Source organism: Ursus maritimus, unplaced genomic scaffold, assembly GCF_017311325.1.
Source record: "Ursus maritimus isolate PB19 unplaced genomic scaffold, ASM1731132v1 scaffold_27, whole genome shotgun sequence".
NCBI lineage: Eukaryota > Metazoa > Chordata > Mammalia > Carnivora > Ursidae > Ursus > Ursus maritimus.
In genome coordinates, this window is record NW_024425230.1 from 39,059,956 (window position 1) to 39,075,187 (window position 15,232).

General features: G+C 38.3%; 1 protein-coding gene across 1 annotated transcript in view; it reads left to right on the forward strand.

The window, feature by feature from the left end:
- Positions 1 to 15,232, forward strand: part of HERC1 (HECT and RLD domain containing E3 ubiquitin protein ligase family member 1) — a 166,055-nt gene that overhangs the window by 101,091 nt on the left and 49,732 nt on the right. The window contains exons 35-40 of the mRNA XM_040643136.1: positions 3,503 to 3,742; positions 4,107 to 4,190; positions 6,182 to 6,702; positions 8,047 to 8,822; positions 10,346 to 10,544; positions 12,632 to 12,792. Of these exons, the coding sequence (XP_040499070.1) occupies positions 3,503 to 3,742; positions 4,107 to 4,190; positions 6,182 to 6,702; positions 8,047 to 8,822; positions 10,346 to 10,544; positions 12,632 to 12,792 (1,981 nt within the window). The remainder of the gene's footprint in view (positions 1 to 3,502; positions 3,743 to 4,106; positions 4,191 to 6,181; positions 6,703 to 8,046; positions 8,823 to 10,345; positions 10,545 to 12,631; positions 12,793 to 15,232) is intronic.

The following is a 15,232-nucleotide window of genomic DNA, read 5'->3' on the forward strand; positions in this document are numbered from 1 at the left end:
CAGGAATCGCAGGCTAGAGGATTGTAATCAGTTTCTGTGACAGAAATGTGGAGCCAGTTAGCTCAAAATTTGGTGGTTCCATCGAAGACAAGCCCTTTCCTAGGGGCATCTGCAAGTGACCCAGACAGTCCAGCCAGAATCTATGATGTTTTCAGAGTTTGTGGCCCCACAGAGGAGTCCTAAATCTGCAACAGTCCCAGAATTTGAGTTTTGTTCTTGGGCCAGTTCCTGCTTTTAAATTGAGCGCAGCTCATGTGGGGTTGAAATGGCCCACGGAGGACAGTATCGCATTTTAGCTTAGAGTCGGGTTCAGACAATTAGAATCTGTAAATTCAGGATTCTAAAAAGCTAGCAACTTTTTTGGCAGCAATGAAGCCTAGAGGCTGTCAGACCAAACTGTGTTTCTCCAGGTGACAAGCAAGGTTTTTCTAGGCTCCTTTTGCCTTGTCAGTCTTCGAGTCCAAATTTAGCCAGTCAAAAATATGCACTTTAGGCTAGAAAATCATTAGCCTCTAAAAGTCAGACATCGGATTTTACTGATGATCTCAATGGCAAGTAAAGACTGCTTTTTAAAACTCTGAAGGTATGTCTGTGTATCTCTGTCTGGAGATTATCACTCTTTATATGTTGCCTCCGTTTTTTTTCAGAGGCTCCAATAAGCAAAAATCATAGCAAAAAATCATCAGTTATGGAAACTTATTTTGTTTCTGATACTCAAAAGAGTTTAAATTTACCCACTGGTGGCAAAAAACAAGGAAGTTGAGTCTCCCTAATATTTTTTCCTTTGCAGCTTTCCCTGATCAGGACGATCCCTTAGCATTTGTGAAGTTGTAAGCCTTTAGCATTTTACATCAATTTTTATCATACATCTAGATGCAATAGCCACAAAACAAAGCTGGTTTTTTTTTTAATTTAAAAATTTAAAACTTTTCCCCTTCAGGTTTCAAGTTTACTCAAAGTCCTAGCAGTAAATTTAGGGTAATTGTTTGGGTCAGGGGCACTGCTACAGCAGTGGAAGCATCTAGGCTAAAGAAAATAACTGGAGAGGTGTTTCTATTTTATTTTCTTTCCCTTTTTTCTTTTTTTTTTTTTATTTAAGGATTTGTTCCAGCTCTGGAAACTGATTTAACTTCTGTTCCTCTTACTTGGAGCAAAGCACAGCACACAGTTCTAATATTTTTGGTCTACGCAGAACTCACCTTCAGGGAGATTTGAACTCTTCGCCTCCCCTACCCCCCCAGAGGAAAGACAACTGCAAATTAATTTTTATTCTTTGCCCATCCAAAGCCCATTGGTAGGGATGTTTGGGGCCCTTTGTTTTCCCACCCACAAGAGAGAACATCACAAATTTTACGCTGACTGCAAGGCCAAAAGCAGTCATGGGAGCCAGTGAGCTAACTCTTCTATGGTCGGCTCTATTATTTTTGAGTTCCATAGGTAACTTTTATCTCTCCCAACAGATAGCAGTTCACCTGCTGTTTCATAGCACGTGTAACTCCTTAGCCACCAGATGCCATAGTTTTTTTTCCCACTTCTATCTCACTCTTTTTTCTCCAAATAACACTGTACCTATATTTTAATGAGTCAGTTCTAATGAATCTTCTTGTTGCCACTACTGTGTTGAAGGTTCCCAAGGTCACCCCTATATTCAAAGATTTGGTAGAACTCAATAGGACTCAGCATATAGTTGTACTTATGACTAAGATTTATTGTAACCGTCCTTGAGTCCTTGAGTAAGGACTCAAAGCTGGATAAAAGGGGAAAAGACCAAGGTGGAATCTGGAGGAATCCATGTGCGTGCTACTCTATGTTCTCTCCCTCCCACGCGGGGTCACATGGAATATGCTCTTGTCCCAGCAACCAAGTACAGCAGCATGTATGTTAGTGTGTTAGGGAAGCCCACTAGAGACTTAGTACCCAAGATTTTTACCAGGGTCTCGTCATGAAGGTATTCTCTGCCTCGAATATACCAAAATTCCAGACTCCCAGGAGGAAAGCAGGTTTCAGCATAAACCGTATTGTTCAAACACTGTATGCCTGGTGAGCTACCCTTATCGCTTAGGGAAGGTTTTGTATCACTGTAGGAAACTGTTTACCAGTTGAATTCCCAGAAACTAGCCAAGGGCCAATGTTACAAGCAGGCTTTTTAAATATAGCAGTCTTGGGGCGCCTGAGTGGCTCAGTTGGTTAAGCATCTGACGGTTGATTTCAGCTCGGGTCATGATCTCAGGGTTGTGAGATCAAGCCCTATGCTGGGTTCTGTGCTGGGCATGGAGTCTGCTTAAGATTCTTCCTCTAACTTTCTCTTCCTTCCCCTTTGCTCCTCCCCACCCCTCTCTCCCTGTCCAAAAAAAAAAAAAAAAGGCAGCTTCAGGCCTGCTATATTAACTCTTCTCTGCATAGAAATATACAGGGACGCCTGGGTAGTGCAGTCGTTAGGCGGCTGCCTTTGGCTCAGGGCGTGATCCCGGTGTCCCGGGATCGAGTCCCACATCGGGCTCCTCCGCTGGGAGCCTGCTTCTTCCTCTCCCACTCCCCCTGCTTGTGTTCCCTCTCTCGCTGGCTGTCTATCTCTGTCAAATAAATAAATAATCTTAAAAAAAAAAAAAAAAAAGAAATATACATAAAAGAGAAGGGAAGAATGAAGGGGGGGGTAAACAGAAGGGGGAATGAACCGTGAGAGACTGTAGACTCTGGGAAACAAACTGAGGGCTTCAGAGGGGAGGGGGGTGGGGGATTGGGATAGGCCGGTGATGGGTATTAAGGAGGGCACATATTGCATGGTGCACTGGGTGTTATATGCAAATAATGAATTGTGGAACATTGCATCAAAAACTGGGGGTGTACTGTATGGTGACTAATATAACAAAATAAAAATTATTAAAAAAAAAAAAAGAGTAGTTAGAAAATTTGTAAAGAACTGAAGCTTTCCATTAATGATTTTCTGGACTGGACATACTTCTTCAGCTTCATAATTGAAATATAAGCTAAAATTATTTAAAGCATTCAAGGTTACTCTAAATAAGTACTCATCAGTACTCAAATGTTACTCTCAATGTTTTACAGGTAGAGATTACATTTGTTTTAAAATTGTTATAAAATGGGGGGCGCCTGGGTAGCGCAGTTGTTCAGCGTCTGCCTTTGGCTCAGGGCATGATCCTAGCGTTCTGGGATCGAGCCCCACATCAGGCTCCTCCGCTGGGAGCCTGCTTCTTCCTCTCCCACTCCCCCTGTTTGTGTTCTCTCTCTCACTGGCTGTCTTTCTCTCTGTCAAATAAATAAAATCTTAAAAAAAATAAAAGTAAAAAATAAAATAAAATTGTTATAAAATGATGAAATTGTTTCGTTTGTATGTTATTTTCACTTAGGCTGGAAATAAGCTTACCATATTCCCATAAATGCACCAATGTTGTTTATGAGCATATTCCCCAGTATTGATTTATGCAATTAATAGTATCTAAGGTTTTTTGGATATTAGTGAACATTACCACTTTCATTTTAGTTTTACATTGTGAAGGAAAACAGAGGTAATGAAGGCACATGTGTCGGAGTTTCTCGCTGGCCAGTACATGACTTTAACCACCGTACTACCTCGGATATGTGGCTCTACCGGGCCTACAGTGGCAACCTCTATCACAATGGAGAACAGACTCTGACGTTGTCCAGCTTTACTCAAGGAGATTTCATTACCTGTGTGCTAGACATGGAAGCCAGGACCATTTCCTTTGGGAAAAACGGAGAGGTACTGAAACTCATTCACAAGCATTGCATGTTTTCTTGTTTTTATTTATACTCAACTCAGTTATTTAGTTTATAGATTATCCGCTCTTCTCTGCTTTTACTCTAATACCTTTCGGTTCTTTTAGTATTTACCAGGACCAAACAAACAACAGAAAGATTATAAAATCCCAGTCAGACTTACGAAGCAGATGAATAAATTGGGATCATTTGTTATATGTGGGATTTTCATGGTTAGCAATGTTATTTGAGATTTGTTCTTGGAAATTGTGTTCTGGCTCGTAAAAGCTTTGAATCTTAATGTGATTGGATATTATACATTAAAAAAAAAATTCTTATTTCTTTTTATCGCCCCTGCCACACTATAGGAGCCCAAATTAGCTTTTGAAGATGTGGATGCAGCAGAGTTGTACCCGTGTGTAATGTTCTATAGTAGCAACCCAGGGGAAAAGGTAACGAAACGTCAGACCTTTATACTTAAGTGTAAAGAATATCTGTCTTTTTTTAAATTAATATTTGTTAGGATCTGATAGAGTTTATAAGTAGAATAAGCTATTTCTACCATTAAAGTACTGGCTTAGGTACTTTACTCTCCTAGAAAGTTAGATTACTTTCAGAAAGTGCCTTTACTCTTCATTAAGACACTATTTGATACTTTGGCAATTTGAATGTAATAATTCCTTTCAGTTATAGGAATTATAGGAAACAGTTTAGGAATAATCTGGTTCATTGGTAGTTGTGCGTATAGGAGATCGAGAAATAATCTTAAATGTAATTAGATACCATTAGCTGAATAATGGAAGTTCTAGTTGTGATGGGGAACCTGAGGTACATTCAGCTGAGGGGGTCCTTATACCTTATAGATGGTGTAAATTTGAACCCTAAACCTTCAGGAAGACAGTATTAAAGAGATACCTTCTCACTAAAAACTTTTTTTCCTCCTCATCTAACACCCAGGCAGAGACAAATTTCTTTGTGGTCTCCCTGTGCTGATGGGTGGATTTGTTTTCTATCACATCCTTTCATTTGAGGATGTAGTGTCAACGAGCTCTGGTCTCCAGAATTTCTACTTATTTTGTAGTACAAAGTTTTCATGCTGTCATATTTCTACGGTGGAAGTGCTAGACTTGATCATTCCTAACCATAAAAGTTACCTTTTATTATATGTTTTTAAATATGTTTTAAAAATCGGCAAGGTGGTATAATTTTAAGCTAGCAATTCATAAGAGAGGGGAAACTGCCTCTTGAGCAAGTAGTCAACAAAACTGGAGATGAAGTAAGAGACAAGCCAGTCAGTACCTGCAGTACTGGGGAAATACCACCCTTTCCCCGGTGATATTCTCTCAGCCCAAACTAGGCTCTGCTGTGTTCTATGCAAAATGATGGCCTCTTGCTCCCCAACATCTGTGAACCTTGAAGAAATTAATTCAACCTTGGTCTGCGTATCAACCAATTTATTCTGCCCAGAAGCCTTTTCTGATAAGTTTCACAGTCTGTGATAAAAACGATATTAATGGTAATTAACATATTTTTGAACAATCTACTGTGTATCTGGCACTGTACTAATAAGTACTTTATATGCATAGTCTCATTTAACCTTTAAAATAACCATAAGAGGCAGATATTAATTATTAATGCAGTTTTTTTCAGATGAAAAAGCTGAGGTTTAGTGAGATTAAATAATTTTCCCAAGATTATGCAGAGTTAAGATTTGAACCCATGTCTTGCTCTTCTTTTTTTTTTTTTTTTTAACATTTTATTTTATTTATTTTGACAGAGATAGAGACAGCCAGCGAGAGAGGGAACACAAGCAGGGGGAGTGGGAGAGGAAGAAGCAGGCTTCCAGCAGAGGAGCCTGATGTGGGGCTCGATCCCAGAACGCTGGGATCACGCCCTGAGCCAAAGGCAGACGCTTAACCGCTGTGCCACCCAGGCGCCCCTGAACCCATGTCTTGCTCTTCTTTTAACCTTAGGGTCTTATTTGAAATGTGTGTAGATTGAAAATACCCCAGTTATCTAGACTTGTAATTTTATCTTTGTGCCTATTGAACAGTTGTAAGATGGCCTCAGGACTTGTCTTAAGGATGAGAGTGAACAGATTCTCAAGACTTTTTTCTTTTTTTTTTTTTTGGAGTAAATGGAATCAGTCACATACAGCTTGTCTAAACCCATCTTTTGGGTGGCCACAACAGCTCTGATATTCACAGGCTATAGGAGGAAGTTTAAATGACAGGGCAGCTTGTTTTTCAGAGGACCATATTGCTACTAACTTAATAAATTTGTAATATTTGCTCACTCCTTATCAGCAGCCAGTGGTATAATATACATATATTAGGAGACCAGACACTAGTTCAACATGGGATTACATGTGCTAGAATTTATAGTGACCAGTAGTTTAGGAGAACTATTAATATCACACATTTGCCGGCTTTTTTCCTTCTAGGTGAAAATTTGTGATATGCAAATGCGTGGCACACCACGAGACTTACTTCCAGGAGACCCTATTTGTAGTCCAGTAGCAGCAGTGCTGGCGGAGGCCACTATTCAGCTTATCCGTATCCTTCACCGAACAGACCGTTGGACTTACTGCATTAACAAAAAAATGATGGAAAGGCTGCATAAAATTAAGATTTGTATTAAAGAGTCAGGTCAGAAGCTAAAGAAAAGCCGCTCGGTTCAAAGCCGAGAGGAAAATGAAATGAGAGAGGAGAAGGAGAGCAAAGAGGAAGAGAAAGGTAAACATAATAGACATGGCCTTGCTGACCTCTCAGAGCCGCAGCTGAGGACCCTTTGCATAGAGGTGTGGCCTGTGCTGGCAGTGATAGGAGGAGTTGATGCTGGTCTTAGAGTTGGAGGTCGGTGTGTTCACAAGCAAACTGGGCGCCATGCCACGCTGCTGGGAGTGGTCAAAGAGGGCAGCACGTCTGCCAAGGTCCAATGGGATGAAGCAGAAATTACCATCAGGTATGATCTGTTGAGTTACACTTTTAGCAAACGAGTATTTAATGGTGAAATGGGCCATTGCCTATGGACAGTGAGTAACTATTTTAGTTGAGCTGCCAGTTTAAAAAAAATTTTTTTTTCATACAGCTGGGTATGAGTACTATGATTTCATAAAGGAATATATCTCAAACCCATGTTCCCTGGAATACTAGTGGTTTATAAAATATATGGGTTTTGTTTTGTTTTGTGAAGAAATGGTAAGCTCACTTATTTAGGTTTAACTGGGATCTGTCTTTCTGTTTTTCATTTGGCTGCTTGCTTTTTGATCATTTCCATTACACACTGGGATAGAAAAAAGCCAGCCAGCAGATTTGTCAATTACATTTTGTGTAGGTGGGCTTTGAATGTAGGCAGGAACATTTGAGTGACTAAAATTAAGTTTTGGATTAACTGTGATATTAGGTACTCTTGCTTTTTTTTTTTTTTAAGCACATATTTTTATCCCCTCAGTGTGCAGTATTTTGGGTAGATATGGAAATTGCATTTATATGACACAAACTATATACTTAAAAGCATTTAGATGTGTTTGCAATCACATAGGATTTGTGTGAAATGGAAACTTCATGTTTCAAAGGAAATGCATCAAGTATCTTCATTGATAAGGGGACTCACTTATCTAATGATTCTTCATAGTTGCCTCATTTGAAAATGTGATTTATTAATCATAATATGTAACTATTATACTTCCTAAAGTGATTCCTCTCTAGTGTTAATATGACATGGGACAGTATCTAAGACAGTAGTTCTTAAGTATTCTTTGAAGGCAGTACTGTTTTAGAATCTAACAGTAGCTACAAATTAGAAGCATTAATTGAAGACTACAAGGTAATCTTTTAAATGACAACAAAGTCTTGGAACCTCTAGAATAGGTTATAGTCATTACCCACATAATAAGTGAACTTTGTTATACAACTTTTCAAATAGCTTACGTCAGGGATAGCAAACTACATCTGGCCCACCTCTTGTTTTTGTAAATAATGTCACACAGCCACACCCATTCATTTAGGTATTCAGTGGCTGTTTTCACACTATGATGGCAGGGTTGAAAGGTTGCCGTGGAGACTTAGTGAATATTCTGACTTGAAAATACATGCACATCTCATTGCTTTTGCACTTGTCATCACATCTCCCTATTTTCTCATAAAAGACTCATTTTTCTCTCTGTAATGTTTTCTCTAGTTTGTGTAAATTATTCTTTGTACTGTGTACATGAGGCATCTTAATTTTTTTTACATTATTTTCTGTACCTTCCTCCTGTCTATCCCTCACTTGCTTCTTCCTGTGTCATTCTGATCTTTATTAAAGCTTCCCAACTTTTTGGTCGCCTAGTGATACTCCATTGTATAATCTGGAACCCTGTGAACCACTGCCTTTTGATGTGGCGCGATTCCGAGGCCTGACGGCTTCTGTGTTGCTGGACCTCACGTATCTGACTGGTATTCACGAAGACATGGGCAAACAGAGCACCAAGCGACATGAAAAGAAACACCGACATGAATCTGAGGAGAAAGGGGACGTGGAGCAGAAAACCGAGAGTGAATCTGCCGTAGATATGCGAGCAGGCTTAATGTCTGATGATGTCAAAAGTCAGGGAACCACAGCCTCCAAATCAGACAGCGAAATAGCTTCCTTTTCTTTAGATTCAGCACTGCCCAGTGTGGAATCCCAACATCAGGTCGCAGAAGGAAAAAGAAAAAATCACGAACACATATCCAGAAACCATGACATAGCCCAGTCGGAAATCCGAGCAGTCCAGCTGTCCTATCTCTACCTTGGTGCTATGAAATCACTTAGTGCTCTTCTTGGCTGTAGTAAATATGCTGAGCTGTTGCTGATACCAAAAGTGCTGGCTGAAAATGGCCATAACTCAGACTGTGCAAGCTCTCCAGTTGTTCATGAAGATGTGGAGATGCGTGCGGCCTTGCAGTTCTTGATGCGACACATGGTGAAGCGAGCAGTCATGCGGTCACCCATAAAGAGAGCGTTGGGGTTAGCTGATCTGGAGCGGGCTCAAGCCATGATCTATAAATTAGTGGTCCATGGGCTCTTGGAAGACCAGTTTGGGGGCAAAATTAAGCAAGGTATGTTATCTGCTTTTTTTTTCCTTTTGTGTTGTTGAAATTATTTACAGTGTCAGATATGATATATTCCATAAGTGATTTATAAAAAATTTTTTTGGCCAAAGCAGTTTTCACATTGTTTTTCCTTTGTAAGGCAAACAGTTCTTTTTTGTTTCTTTTATATTAATAATTATCTGTCTACTTATAATTTTCTATCTTAAACCTACACAAGCATAGAACTTACTAATTATATTGCATTTTGTAAAACTTAACTCATGCCACAAAAAGTACTCAAATATTTATTGATCTGGTTCAAAATATTATTCTGATAACTTCTCAGAGACATTTTAAAGTACTACTTTTATAGATTCTGTATTGTTGGGAAAAAAACCTTATTTTATCTTCAGCTTTCGGGATAATATGAATTCTGAGATAAAAATGAGATATATTCAGTAAATGTTTATTGCGTGTCTGTTATGTGCCAGGTACTCATCTTGGTTCTGGGGAGCCGGCACTGAACAAAACAAAGTCCCTTGTCCTCATGGAACTTCAGTTCTTTTTTTCTTTCTTCCCTTGCTCTTCCTCCTTCCTTCCCTTTTCCCTTACTCCCTTTCTTCCTTTCATAGCTTAGACAGTAAATAGGCAGAGAGAAGTGCATATTGTATACGAATTGGAGTATTAAGATCATGATCATGAAGGCATGTGGCAATTTGGCAACCCTAATAGAATGAGCTATCTTTGTGGCAAGTGCTTTTTTTTTTTTTTTTGAGATTTTATTTTAGAGAGAGAACAAGTGGCAGGGGGCGGGGGCAAAAGGCAGAGGGAGAGGGGAAGCAGACTCCCTGCTGAGCATGGAGCGAGAGGCAGGGCTTGCTCTCATGACCCCAAGATCATGACCCTGAACCAAAATCAAGAGTTGGATGCTTAACTGACTGAGCCACCCAGGCGCCCCACTGCTATCTTGATATTATGTTTATTTGTAAGCTCCCTTATCAGATAAGAAAAAAATTTATAAATACTTTGTAAGCTCTTAGACATTTTAATTAATTTTTTAAAAACTCTTGGGAGTAGTTTATTTTGTGAGGCATTGCCCTGTTTAGAGCATGGGGTTTCTGTCTAATTTTGTATTGTATTTGTATGTATGTATTTACATGTCTTCATCTGTATGTTTGAAGACTAAAGATAGGCATCAAAATCAAAGTGCTAAGGAAACACAGTTTTAGTGATTAGATATCAGCAGAGAAGCTCTAGCCAAATCTTACAAGCAAAAGTGAGACTTTTTTGTTTTTAAGAGAACCTTCTCTAAAAAATGAGTAATCGCAAAAGCTTGTTACCTTATTATCTGTAGAGTTTATAATAATGGGTACAGTAGTGAATACAAGGATGTAGATATGCAAGAAATTAAAAAAATATTTCATAGAAATTGGTACTTACGAAATATATTTGGAAACTTTTCAAATTAAATGTAAAAAGTTTTCCATTCACATGTTACTTGTGAAGAAACAAATCCTTAATACTTTATTATTATTTACCTTGATTTACAGAGATTGATCAACAAGCTGAAGAAAGTGATCAAGCCCAACAGGCACAGACACCAGTTACCACTAGCCCATCCGCCTCGAGCACAACGTCCTTTATGAGCAGCTCGCTGGAGGACACCACAACTGCGACCACTCCAGTCACTGACACAGAAACAGTACCTGCATCTGAATCCCCAGGAGTGATGCCACTAAGTCTTCTCAGGTAGGGAGGTTGACCTTTAACCTGTGCCATATTGATGTCTGTGATTCTGATCACACAGTCGTTCTCTTATAAAGAATGTGCCCAACTAAAAGCGTTCTAGAGCTGGAAGGAACCTAAGAGATCATAGAGTCAAATCCATTTTGCTGAAGTTGGGAATGTCCCTCAGAAGTTTAATAACTTGCTCAAAGTCTCACAGTCATTTTAGTGGTGGTCCCAGACCTATCACCCTGACAGTGCTACTGACAATCAGATACTCTAGCAGTCTATCTCCTTATAATAATCTTCTTTCCTTCTTTCTTTCTTTCTTTTTTCTTTTCTTTTTTTTTGGGGGGGGTGGGGGCTAGGCTTTTGAATATTTTTTTCCTCAAAAAGTAAATGCTCGTATTGAATATTAGAGCCTCAAGATAGAGCTCACTTCCATGGAAATAATTTTCTCAGGTTATTTTCCTTTTAAGCATAATTTCTTAATTATACTTTTATTCTTATTGTAAGATCAAACAGGTCTACTCAAATGAAAGAGCATGTCTTATGATACTTCTTCAGCCAACCCTATTTTAGTAGGTTTGTAAATTCCAAGTAATGTTTAAGTTTCTTTTTGCTTCAGTTTGCCAGGTATATACACAAAATGAAAAATTGTGAGAGAAAATTGTTAGGAAGGGACTATTTTGTGAGCTCCCTTAACTAGGGCTTAAGTGAAATAAAGGGCAGTAGAATGGTTAGTATCCCTTTTTCTTCTTTCTTTCCCCACTTCCCTAAATTGACAGGTTATTATTATTCCCAGTGTGTGGACTAACATCTTAGAGCATAGAAGGGGGGGCGATTATCATAATGCTTCTTAAGTCTTGGTGTCCACAAGAGCCACCTGGGAGGCTTTTTAAAGCTCTGGCTATATCTCCCTGTGGTCTCATTCAGTAGGTCTGATGGGGCACACAGTTTGCATTTGAATTAAGGGTCCCCAATGATTCTGGTGCAGTGGTCTTGAGCTCACACACTGAGAGTTACTGCTCTGGCCTTGGGCAGGAGCACTCACCCTGGCGGCTACCATTGCCCAGTCCTCACACATCTTAGCTCTCTCACTTGAGTGACAGTTCCAGGAGGTACTTCTGTTCAAGAAAGAAGAGAGAAATAATAGGATATTCTAATACGGTTTTTAATCCTCGTTGCCTTCCAAGCTGTGCTGTGCACGCATGAGATTCACTGGTAAAATAACATTCCCTTACTCTCACAGGCATTCACAGACCTCATGACTCCTCCTTTGTTCTCAGCCTTTGCCTACTGTTGGCTGGGACTACATTAGAGCTGCAGTCGTGTTTGCCTAGCTAAACATCATTTAACACTAGAAAAATCCGGAAACAGCTGCCCCCTCTGTGAATATCATTGTATCAGTTATTCCACTGGGTAGACAGTGCTTTTTTGATTCTTAAAAAGTTACTAGTTTTGTTGGACAAATCTAAAGAGTAAACAGTCAGTGAGGATCTTCCTGAACCTTATTCTTTAGCCAACATCTGCCTTCTCAGCCTGAGGGGCTGCCTCTCCTGCCATTCCCCTCTAGACAACTGGCATACCATTCATATGCTGTTTTTCAGTTGTGCTGGGTGACTGACTGGGCAGTTACCTTTTCTCTCCATAACTTACCTATAGACTATTACTTTATTCATGTGAATAATTTCATGGCTAGCTAGTAAATTTATGTTTGAAGTAACTGTAAGTTAGCTGTCTTTAATAGTCTTTATTCTCTAACTACTGTATGCCTATCAAAATACTGCTGTCATCTTGGTATTATAGTAGAAGGAAAGCTCCGTGAAGGCAGGGATTTTTTAAAAATCTATTTTGTTAATTGCTGTATTCCCCCCACCTGCTATGTTGCTGGCATTTTGCTGAAGAAATAATATGGTATTACTACTTTTATAGTAAAAAATATCCTATTAGATGATTATTCAAATTATTGGGAGTCTTTCTCACCTCCCCATTAAACTATAGCTAACTTATATGGTTTTCCAGGTTGAATGTTCTTCTAGAAGAGGACTGTGATGTATATATTATTTTCTAATTGGATTTTTATGCTAACCATTGTTATTTTCTTAAAGGCAAATGTTCTCTAGTTACCCAACTACCACTGTACTTCCCACACGTCGTGCACAGACTCCTCCAATATCATCGTTACCAACCTCTCCTTCTGATGAAGTAGGAAGGAGGCAAAGCTTAACTTCTCCCGATTCCCAGTCAGCAAGGCCGGCTAACCGCACAGGTGTGTGTGCTGTCATGCACTATGACACCCAAACCTCTTGGCATTCCTGATATGTGGGACTTGATAACTTGGGCATTGTGTTTTGTCTCATTGAAGGTAAAACAGTGATTTTAATTAAGGGGGGGAGTCTGTCCTGTCAAACTGAACTGTCTTTTCTATTTTGAAGCTGTAGATTGAATTATGGCTACTTGGGAGAGAAATAGTGTACTCTACATCAGTCTTATCAGACCCTTCTTATTTTCTAATATAGGCATTTTTAGTGCTATGAATTTCCCTTAAGCATTGCTTTTGCTGCAACCCACACATTTTGAGATGCTGTGTTTTCATATTCATTCACTTTAAAGTACTTGCTGATTTACCATGGGTATCTTCTTTGACAATTTGGATCCTTTGGAAGTATGTTATTTTGTTTCCAAATATTTAGGAATTATCCAGATATCTCTCTCTTACTGATTTCTAATTTAATTTCATTGTTATCAGAGAACATATCTTGTATAATTTGAATTCTGTTAAATTTGTTGAGACTTATTTTATGGCCCAGAATATGGTCTGTTTTGATAAATACTCCATGTGCACTTGGAAAAAATGTGTATCATTCTATTATTGAGTGGAGTGTTCTGTAAATTGTTGGTTAGGTCAAGGTGGTTGATTGTTATTTTCAAGTCTTCTTTATCTTTACTGATTTTTGGTTTACTTATTCTATCAATTATTGATAGAGTAATGTTGAAATCTCTGACTGTAATTGTGGATTTGTTTATTTCCTCTTTCATTTATTAGTTTTTGTTTCATGTATATTAAGATTCTCTTTAGGTCCATAAATATTTAGGATTCTTATGTCTTTTTAATGAATTGACCTCTTTATCATTATGAAATGACTGCCTTTACCCCTGGTAACATTCTTTGCCCTTAAATCTGCATTATCTGGTATAAATATAGCCACTTCTTATTTTCTTAAGTTACTGTAAGGATCATATGTCTTCTCCCATCATTTTACCTTTAACTTTTTTTGTGTCTTTATATTTAAAATGGGTTTTATAAAGGCAGCCTGTTGTTGGGTCTTGCTTTTGGGGGGGGGGGTCTTGCTTTTTTAATCCAACAAGATACTCTCTGCCTTTAAATTGGTGTGTTTAGACCATTTACATTTAATGTGTTAATTGTATGGTTGTGTTTAAATTTATCATCTTTCTGTTCATGTCATCTGTTCTTTGTTCTTTTTTTCCTCTCTTTCTACCTTCTTTGGATTAAATTAATATTTTTTATTATTTCATTTTATCGCCTTTGTTGGCTTATTAGCTATGCTTTGTATTGTATTTTTATAGAGAACTTTCAGGTGTAGATATCTTTAATTATCATAGGCTATCTTCAAGTAATGTTATACCACTTCATGTATATTAAAAAAATTCTAAAAATGGTATGCTTTTATTTTGCCTTTCTCAGTCTTTGAACTTTTATTATACATTTAACTGATATATATGTTATAAAGCCCTATAATACATTGTTATTTTTTTTAAGATCTATTTATTTATGTGGGGGGGAGGGGAAGTAGGAGAGGGAGAGAGAGAATCTCAAGCAGATTTCCCGCTGAGCACGGAGTCTGATATCGGGCTTGATCTCATGACCCTGAGATCATGACCTGAGCTGAAATCTAGAGTAGGACACTTAACCAACTTAGCCACTCAGGCACTCCTACGTTGTTATTATTTTTGCTGTAAACAAAAGAGATTTGAAAACTAAAGTGTGTATTTTATATTTCCCCACATAATTACCAGGTCTGAGATACTTTATTCCTTTCTGTGGATCCATATTTCCATGTGGTATTACTTCCTTCTGCTTTCCCTTTAGCATTTCTTGTAATGATCTGCTAGTGATGGAATTCTTTTGGCTCTTAAATATCTGAAAGAGTTTATTTTACCTTCATTTCTGAAAAATATTTTCACTGGGTATAGAATTCTAGATTGACAGTTTTTTTCTTCCAGTACTTAAGGTCCTGTACCATCTTCTGTCTTGTATTGTTTCCAGTGGTAAATTTTCTATAATACTAATCTTGGTATAATATGCCTGTTTCTCTGGGTGCTTTTAAGATTTTTGTGTTTTATCACTAGGCTTACAGTTTGATTATGACCTGCCCTGATGTAGCTTTCTTCAATCTTCTTGTGCTTGGGGTTGTTGAGCTTCTTGGATCTGTGAATTTATAGTTGTCACTAAATTTGGAAATTTTTAATCCATTATATTTTCAGACTTTTTTTCTGTCACATTCCTCCATTTAAGTATCTATGGTTATGTGTATCCAACACCACTTTAAGTTGTCCCACAGATCACTAATGCTTTGATTTTTTTTTACTGTCTTTTTTCTGTGTGTTTCCATTGTTGGTAGTTTTCGTTGTTGTGTCTTCTGGTCATTAATCTTTTCTTTTGCAGTGTCTGATTTGCTCATAATCTC